The following is a 9,101-nucleotide window of genomic DNA, read 5'->3' as shown; positions in this document are numbered from 1 at the left end:
TATAATCACTTTTTTGAAGCAGTATAAATGGAAATTCTGGTAGAATTTATTCGTGAAATTAACATAATTAATTTTATATTTATGAATAATAGTGTTCTAAAAAACTGATTTGTATCTATCAACGTTACTCTGACATTAACAAAAAATATAAATGACAAATCAAACAAGTCTTGTTTTTTGGTAAGTATTTAAAAGTAACAAGTGTTCTTTATAAAAACACAAATTTATTCCGGATATCATTCTAATCAGATCGAGAAAACTTCATACATGTTTCCTTAAGTGTTCTTTATTGTTATTAAGAACCGATTTATTATAGATATCTTAATAACAATTACCATAATTGGACTTCAAAAACATAGAATTTAAAAGGAAACAGTATCAACAAATAAAATTATATATAAACACACATAAATCAAGGAACACTTGGAAAAAATAAGAAAATCTTAATAAATACCGTAGAGAATCTAGAACTCAACAGATAAAAGAACATAACAGTACCATTTAATATTATATTACTAGAAAAAGAGTATCTTATAGGGAACGAAACACATAGAACAATATGTAACAAAATTTATTATCTCAAAAAACATTATCTCAAATTCATTTAATTAAGAGAAGAAACACGTGTATTAAATGACGTACTGTACTTTGATTATAATGTCTATATTATGTTATTCTAAAAATAGGTTTATTTATAAAACACATCATATAGAAATATTTTTTTAATTCATAGGTATATATCCATAAAAAAATATTCCCTTGACTGATCAATAAATATATTAGACATACGGTACTAAGATTCTCTTGACTGATCAATAAATATATCAGATATAGTGTACTAAAGCAAAACTAAAAGCAGTCATTTTCTGTCTATATTTTGCTGAACTCTGTCCAACAACCATCACTTACGGAGTGTTTGGATTCTTAAAGAAATCAGGGTTTTAAAGAAAAGCACGAAAAGGGAGATCGCAACAACGATTCAAGATGATGAGAACAACTCGATTCGCTGGAGAGAGGGACATAGGTATCAATTCTATGAATTGTTCGTTTTAGATCTTTCATAAAAATTCAATCGCAGTTCTGATTATTGAATTTAATTCTTTGTAGTGAATCCATTAGATACAGAAAGCTTGAGTGATGCTCAGGCTGATCAATATATAAGGTACAATTAATTTTTTAATTGAATGTTGCTTTGCATGTTAAAAGATTTGTTGAAATTGTAAAATTTATAAACACGAATCCATTTGATATAGTTTGTTGTGGAAAACGCTTGGTGAGGAAAAAGAAAAAACTTGTCTCTTTGTTGATCCATTGCTAATCAAAAAGTACTACGATTCAAATGGTGATGACGAGGGTCTATTTAAGAACTTTGGTAAACAAAAGTTCTTCAGCAGAAGATATGTTTTTTTCCCGTATGCTTGTGGTTAGTGTTTCGATACTACAAGACTGTGATTTTTTCAATAAACAAACTTAGAGTGGTGAAAACAACTGTAAATAGTTTATTATCTCAGGAAACATTCGGTGTTGGTGATATTGTGCAATCCAAACTACAAATTAAGAGGAGGGGTTGAACGACCTACAATGCTTCTTCTGGATTCTCTGAAGGGTTCGGACTCAACTACTATTGAGGAATTTCTTCGAGGGTAATCTAATATATTGTACGTTTTGTAAAATTACCTGTCAGATAGATTATATGACAAAATATTTGCGATAAATGTCTTCACATTACAGATTGCTTTCCTCTTTTTACAAATATGCCAAAATGGATTGTTCTGATCTTAAGTACTGTGACAACATACCATTCCTGATTCCAGAGGTAATATGACAACTTCAAATTATTGCAATTTTGATTTACTAAAAAACTACTTTCAGTGAAGCAGATTATTGACTTTACAGGTGCCAAAACAAGTAGACAACGAAAGTTGTGGATTTTTCGTGTTATTTTACACGACTTTGTTTGTCAAGATGAGTCCAGACAGATATAGCTTAATGGAGCACTACCCTGGTTTTGTAAGACTATAATTGTTAATCCTTTCAATGATGAAGTTTTTATTTTCATTATTCTGTGTAGTAGTTTTCGAGACATTACTAAATCTTTGTCTTGTAATGTCATTTAGTTTAGTCAGAAATGGTTTACCAGGGGACAATTTGAAGATTTCAAAACTGCTTTGATTAAAGTTTTTAGAGATGAACGTAAGCCAAGTATTTTGCATTATAATTACATTATCATCCTTTAATTTATTATTTAAAGCTTAGTTCTTTATTAATCTTAAAGATGAATACCAAATGGAAGCTAGTGAACACAGCACAGAGGACGAAAGACGTTCTGATTCTTGTATACTTGAGCTGATAAAGCAAATATGTGTTAACTGTGAGTTCTCATGTGAAAGTTGAATATGTTAGATGTCCTCGAATTCAATTATTTTAGAATTTTTACTGTTTGATTATTTTTTTTCAATTAATACAACAGGCAATCTTATTTCATCAGTTGTTGGTAGTAAAGATTCAATGAATGTAGTCAGGGATATAACGATAACCACTGATTACGCAGTAAGCATAGCTCAAAACTTTCACAGTTCCAATAAAAAGATTTCAATAATAATAAATGTTTATGTTTGATATTTAAACTAATAAAATATATATTCTTTTTTTTACACAGTCCTGCACCGATAGGAAAAGAAAGAGCAAAGAAGCTGACAACGAGCATTCTACTGTGGCGCAAGAGGGAGAACATAAGCTGGTTAACTTAGAACACAGGATACATATGAAATTGAGTCCTGCTCTGTTCTGTGACATGATTCAGAACCTAACTCTTTCGCAGAAAGAGTGGGTATGGAGAACGGGTTTTGGCTGTGTTCTAGACTTCTCATTAAGTGACTATCCAAGATATCTTGGATTCTGTATTGCAAAAAAATTTGATTTTGCTAATTGTTGTATGATGGTTGATGAAGCTACAGTAAAAATCACAGAGAACGACGTTCACCGCGTTCTTGGTTTGCCACTGGGACCAAACTCGATAACCTTCGTGAACAGTAAATCATTGGCTACAGAGTGGAAGAAACAATTAAAGTTTAAAAAGAATTCTTTGAGAGTAGCTGTTACTGATATTATACAGTTGACCAAGAATTCTACTTCTGTGGATTTAAATTTTAAGAAAAACTTTGTTTCTGTATTGATAAGTTTCCTGATCCAGGCACCATGTAATTCTTATATCAGAAAGAAATTATTGGGCTTTTGTTGTGATCTAGATAACTGCTCAAACTATAACTGGTGTGAGTTGGTATTGCGAAGCCTGAAGAACTCAGGAAAATTTTGGTCAAATGATGCTGAGACAAGATACTACACAGGGTCACTTCCTTTCATATTGGTATGTTTCCCTTTTATTAAATGACATGAAACTCATTTAAATAATATGCTAACAACTTTAAACAAAAATCTAGTACTTCTTCCTGGACTTCCACTTTGGACGGCGATTTTTTCCAAATGATATACTTCCAAGATTTATCCCGTGGAATAGTTATTGTTTGAAGATGATGGAAGAGTACATGATATCAAATTCTCTCATAGTAAATGGAGAACTCCATCTGTCAAAAGGTCCAGATCTAAATTTAGAAGTCTGTATGATTAAGGTGATTGCATTTTTCATAGTTAATTAATGTAAAATCATGTGAGATAGCATGTGAGATATATATAAGATTTTTCGTTTTGCAGGGTAAGAAAGTTTTGGATGAATGCCCATTATCTGTGGAGATTCCGAATGTGAAAAAGAAAAAAAAGGTTGCATATTTTGACTTATGAAATGTAAATATATTAATATCATACTATTTTCAGTTAAAATAATCTAATTTTTTTTTCAAAGATTATGATCATTTGTATTACCGCAGTACAATGATAGCATAAGAGGTCCTGGAATTTCTGCAAAGAGTAATGCAGATGAATATGATTGGGATACAATTAAAAAGGTATAAATTAAAGATGGTACTGAAAAATTCCTTAGATATTTCTACGTTATTCTTATAACGTTTTGTGAATTTGTTAAAGAATACATTTGCTGGGAAGGAATGGAACACTACTGGCGTGCTCCAAAATCAGGGGAAGGAATGGAACACTGATCAAAATCAGGTATTGTTTTTTAAAAAGAACGTAAACAATCACACATCGTCCCTTTTGCTTGTATATTTTTGTGCTGATTTTATATGAACGAGCAATTGGAATTTACTTTTCTTTTTTGTTATCCAGTGTCAGATAATCTTGTTAATGAGATAAACTTTTTGTTCTTATGCAGGGCAAAATCTCAGATCATGCAACCAAAAATCAACATGTTTTGAGTGGTGAAGAGAATACTATAAAGAATGATATGATTAAGGTAAGTCAACTTTTTAAATTTATACCATATAGTGAGGTTCTTTGAACCAACAATCAATGTTATCTATATTGTTCAGATCTTGACCATTTTAAGAAACTCTTGCAGGATAAGTATTCACCACTTGAATCTCTTTTGGATTCATACCACTCGATCCAGAGTACATTAATGTCCCATATCATATCTGCAGAGAAAGAAAGCAATAAAGATGAAAAGATTGAAGATATAAAATTCGCTTTCGTCGAACTGAATAATGAAGCTAATCACTTCATTTTGAACAGTGGTACAACCAATGATTGAATTTGACGCTTTTATGTAATTCTGCAACTGTGGTCGATTCTAGATTGATGCAAGTAGCAAAACTTTTGAACAACGGTATAACTGTTTTTGATTCCTCTGAGAAGAAAATTATCTAATGACTGTAGTCAGTATGTTATTAGATAACGATACCCCTTTCAGAGTGTTCGGTAATGTATATTATTAAGTTGTTTGTATGTACAGTAATCTGGTTTAACGAATGTAACTTTGTTTTATTTCTCATAGCAAAACTTAAACAGAATAATTCAGACTTATGAGAAACATAAGTCGCTATAAAACTGTTCACATAATATAGAATTCATATGAATAGTGTTCCAAAACTTGTTCTTATTGTATATAAACATACAAGTGTAGGAACGTGCGAGTACACAATAGATAAAAGCAAACAAAAACAACCAGCCTATAAACAAAATTTATAAAGAACTTTAACAAATATAGCACTATGTTCTCGGGACAAGTTTAATGTTAAGTCTTCTTAGGACAAGTCCTTGAATCATGATAAGCATACTCCTGGCAAGTTGCACATTTCCTCATTTTCCTCTTGTTGCACCCAATTGATTTCTCTGCTCCTGATATGATTCTTTTCCTGCTGCCCTTGTTGTTACTTTTGTTAGGATTCTGTATTGTAATCTCATTGACAACACGAGAATCTATTAATTCTTCGATCTGCTCTGAGTTTAATCGAGTTCTTGGTTTCTTCATTGTTGTTGTTATGTGTTTCCTCATGCTAGAAAGTCCGTTTTTAATATACTCTAAAACATCAGCATTACCAGATGCGTCGCTTAGGCAGCCTTGGAACTCAAACCAACAATCTTGTGTCTGCACACGCCTAGATAATATTGTTGCATCTCTATCAGATATTTCTCCAAGTTCAAGAGTGCTGAAACGCTCAACTGCGTTCTTCAACCATCTGTTTGAGACATACTGTCGCGGTATTGTTCTAATTCCACAAATACCAAGGCAGAAAAAGGCATGGGAACATAGATAGCCAACCCTGGTGAACAGTTTGCACGAACATTCAATAAAATGTGTTTCCATGTTAAGTTCAACCTAAAAACATATGCATGGTGTTAGAAAAATTTAATTACTGTAATCAGTATTATATAATCCTAGCAAGTATTCTTCGAATAAAAATTCTCAAAAACAAAGTACAAAACCTCAAAAATCCTGGTTCTCTTCCCTGGTTCTTGGATCTTTATTTTCTTCACATTGTCCAGACAAGTCATGCCCAATAGGATAATATCCATACAACCAGCTCTTATCTCTTCTTGAACCTTGTAAAACAGATCCCTTGTGTAAAGTCTAATCGCATCTTTTTCAATCTCTCTGTTTGTAATTGTTTTTGGTGTGAAGTCATCATAGTGTGTCAGTTTCTTAGCGTTGTTCCTTTGTTTTTCAATTGCACTCTGATAGCATATGTAAAACTCTGAAAGTGTATCACCTCGTTGGACATAATTTCCAAAATAAAAATTAGAACTTTCTGACCTCTGATAAGTGGATTTTATATCCACTTGGAATGCCTTCGTTTCGACTTAAATTGATGATTTGGCCTCAAGTATGTGGTGTTTTGATGTCTTTTTGTGGTGTTGTGTAGGTTCCCTAGGAGGAGGATAAAGGGTGGATTCAAAGCTAAAAGGTGGAAGAAACGGCGCAAAGATCGAGCGAGCAAGGAAGGAGAAAAGGGAAGAAAGGTTCCAAGAGTGTTCGGGGCTGCCCAAATGGGGTCTCCACCCCATTTACGGGGTCTCCACCCCGTTCTGAAGAAGAAAATTCTGCACTGATGGGGTCTCCACCCCACTGATGGGGTCTCCACCCTACTTCATCAGAATAGAGGCTGCCCTGACGGGGTCTCCACCCCACTGACGGGGTCTCCACCCCACTGACGGGGTCTCCACCCCACTGATGGGGTCTCCACCCCACTGACGGGGTCTCCACCCCACTGACGGGGTCTCCACCCCATTCTGTTGGAAGAAAAAGCCCAAATTGCCTTTTCTTGATCCGTTTGAAGGCCCGATCGTGGTGGGACTTAAACAAAAGCTCAAGGGAAAAGCCTAACAACCTAGAATCATTCCAAGGAGCACGTGACGGCTACGGAGAAGATCAAGATCAATTTCATACTTTTCACTTTTGTAATTCTTCGAAGTAGGCGTAACTTTGGATGCTCGTTTCGGATTTGTTTCTTAACTTTTGTTCTAGTACTTTGATATTGTTTTTCCTATTCAGTACCATGTTTACATTCGAACCCATGATGATGAGAAGTTCGATTATGAACTAATCATTGTCATGGGATTTTAGCGGATTTATCAATGAATTTCAGTAGTTAATTTGCCTTGTTCATATGTGATGGTTTGATTTCCTCGTATTGGTTGTGCTTATTCGTCTTGGATGCGTAGCTAACATCTTAGATTGTTTGTTAATCTTTATTGAAGCGACAGTGGATATTTAGATTTAGAACTTGCCATGCGAGCATAGGTTTTGTGTTCAATAACATGACTTGTGATGTGATTTTACCCATCTTGCATCGCCCTGTGTAATCTCGATAAATAACTTGATCTTCAACCGTTATGCTTTCAAATTCTATAGACATATAGGGTCTAAGCATAATTGGTGTCTGTTTACCTTCTATCTTAATTGTGGATGTGTAACAGTATGGTGCACGTATAACGACAGTTAGCGTGTATCAGTTTCGTGTTATCTGATTAGTTATCAACCATTACAATCGAATATAGGCATAATTCTGAATGAAGTTGTTAATGAAGCTAGAACTCCATGTTTTATTCCCATTAGTAATTTGATTTTAATTCTCTTAGTTATAATTCGACTTGATTTAGTTAAGTTAGATAAAACCAACCAAATTGTTATTTGTCCAAGCATTGAATAATAGCCATACATTGGTGCATAAGTGCATATTCTTGAATACACTAGTCTCTGTGGGAACGAACTTAATCTTATTCTATATTACTTGTGACCACGTACGCTTGCGTGATATTGTGCGAACAAGTTTTTGGCGCCGCTGCCGGGGACTCGGTGTTTTATTTTAGTTTATGTGCTTGTCATTAGTGGTCGTTAAAGTTCAGTGACTTGGATTCTTTTCTCACTTTAGTTCGTTGTGTGTGTTTCAGGTACTTGAGTGACGTGTATGCGAACACGTTCTCAGGCTCGTAAGGAAGCATTAATTAAGGAAGAAACGATAGAGATTGATACGATGGTTGATCAACCACCAGCTGTGAATATTCCTAAGGCTCTGAAGGCCTTCTCTGAGCCTAAAATCGATGACATTCAATCGAGCATTGTCAGGCCAGCAATTCAGGCCAACACTTTCGAGATCAAACCGAGCACTATTCAGATGGTACAGAACTCAGTGCAGTTTGGGGGTTCTCCGACTGAGGATCCTAATACTCATATTCGGGACTTCATTGAGATCTGCGACACTTTCAAGTTCAATGGTGTTACGGACGATGCCATCAGATTGAGGTTGTTCCCATTTTCTCTGAGGGATAAAGCTAAAGGATGGTTGCATTCTCTTCCTGCAGGATCTATTACGACATGGGAGGATCTGGCTCAGAAATTTCTTACTAAGTTCTTCCCTATGGCTAAAACCGCTGCAATCAGGAATGCTATCACTCAATTCTCTCAGTTGTCTGGTGAAACTTTATGTGAAGCCTGGGAACGCTACAAGGAGATGCTTCGAAAGTGCCCACATCATGGGATGCCTGATTGGATGGTGATAAATTGTTTTTACAATGGGTTGGGTCCTCAATCGAGGCCAATGCTCGATGCTGCATCAGGTGGAGCTCTATGGGCTAAGAGCTATGAGGAGGCTTATGAGTTGATCGAAATTATGGCCGCGAATGAATATCAGAATCCTACTCAGCGTCTTCATCAGGGCAAGGTAGCAGGGATTCTGGATGTTGATGCTACTTCAGCCATAGCTGCTCAGCTTAAGGCTCTTACTATGAAGGTGGATTCTTTGGCAAATCTAGGAAATCAACAGCCACCTTCAGTTTGCGAGCTCTGTGCTGGAGCACATTCGTCGGATCAGTGTGCTATTTCGAGCGAATCCGCTCAGTTTGTGAGCAACTTTCAGAGGTCACAACAGCCAGCTCCGGCCACTTATCATCCTAATAATCGGAATCATCCGAATTTCAGCTGGAGCAATAATCAGAACTACATGCCACAACAGCAGCAACAGTTTCAGCAGCAAGGATCTAGACCTTTTAACCCTTCTAGTTTTCAACAACAGTTTGCACCGAGGCAGCAATTCCATCCACCCGGATTCCAGCAACAAAATCATGGGGTGGCTGGACAGTCTTCCAATGAAAGATCAGAATTGGAAGAATTAAGACTAATGGTTAAAAGCCAATCGGTGTCAATCAAGACTTTGGAGAATCAGATTGGGCAAATTGCTAATGCGTTGATT

At 35.4% G+C, this 9,101-nt stretch overlaps 1 protein-coding gene and 1 non-coding gene across 2 annotated transcripts; both read right to left on the bottom strand.

Moving 5' to 3' along the window:
- Positions 1-5,146: 5,146 nt before the first annotated feature.
- On the bottom strand, positions 5,147-6,641 carry LOC135147204 (protein FAR-RED IMPAIRED RESPONSE 1-like). Its single transcript, XM_064080064.1, has 3 exons — positions 6,546-6,641; positions 5,839-6,087; positions 5,147-5,731 (listed from the first exon to the last, which is right to left on the bottom strand). Exons 1-3 carry the CDS (start codon positions 6,639-6,641, stop codon positions 5,147-5,149), a joined length of 930 nt encoding a protein of 309 aa, XP_063936134.1.
- Positions 6,642-8,285: 1,644 nt separating this feature from the next.
- LOC135147423 (small nucleolar RNA R71) lies at positions 8,286-8,392 on the bottom strand. Its single transcript, XR_010285000.1, has one exon. It is a non-coding gene; the product is annotated as a small nucleolar RNA R71 (small nucleolar RNA).
- Positions 8,393-9,101: the final 709 nt, after the last annotated feature.

This window comes from Daucus carota, chromosome 6, assembly GCF_001625215.2.
Source record: "Daucus carota subsp. sativus chromosome 6, DH1 v3.0, whole genome shotgun sequence".
Lineage (NCBI taxonomy): Eukaryota > Viridiplantae > Streptophyta > Magnoliopsida > Apiales > Apiaceae > Daucus > Daucus carota.
This window is presented reverse-complemented; position numbering and strand designations above follow the sequence as displayed.

What these genes read in the sequence shown, in the direction of transcription:
- LOC135147204 (XM_064080064.1), bottom strand. Translation starts at nt 6,641, where the DNA reads ATGGGGTGGAGACCCCGTCAGTGGGGTGGAGACCCCGTCAGTGGGGTG. An exon ending in GTCAGTGGGGTGGAGACCCC is followed by an intron (nt 6,088 to 6,545) that starts GTCAGTGGGGTG and finishes ATATGCTATCAG; the next exon opens with AGTGCAATTGAAAAACAAAG. An exon ending in AGAGAACCAGGATTTTTGAG is followed by an intron (nt 5,732 to 5,838) that starts GTTTTGTACTTT and finishes ATATGTTTTTAG; the next exon opens with GTTGAACTTAACATGGAAAC.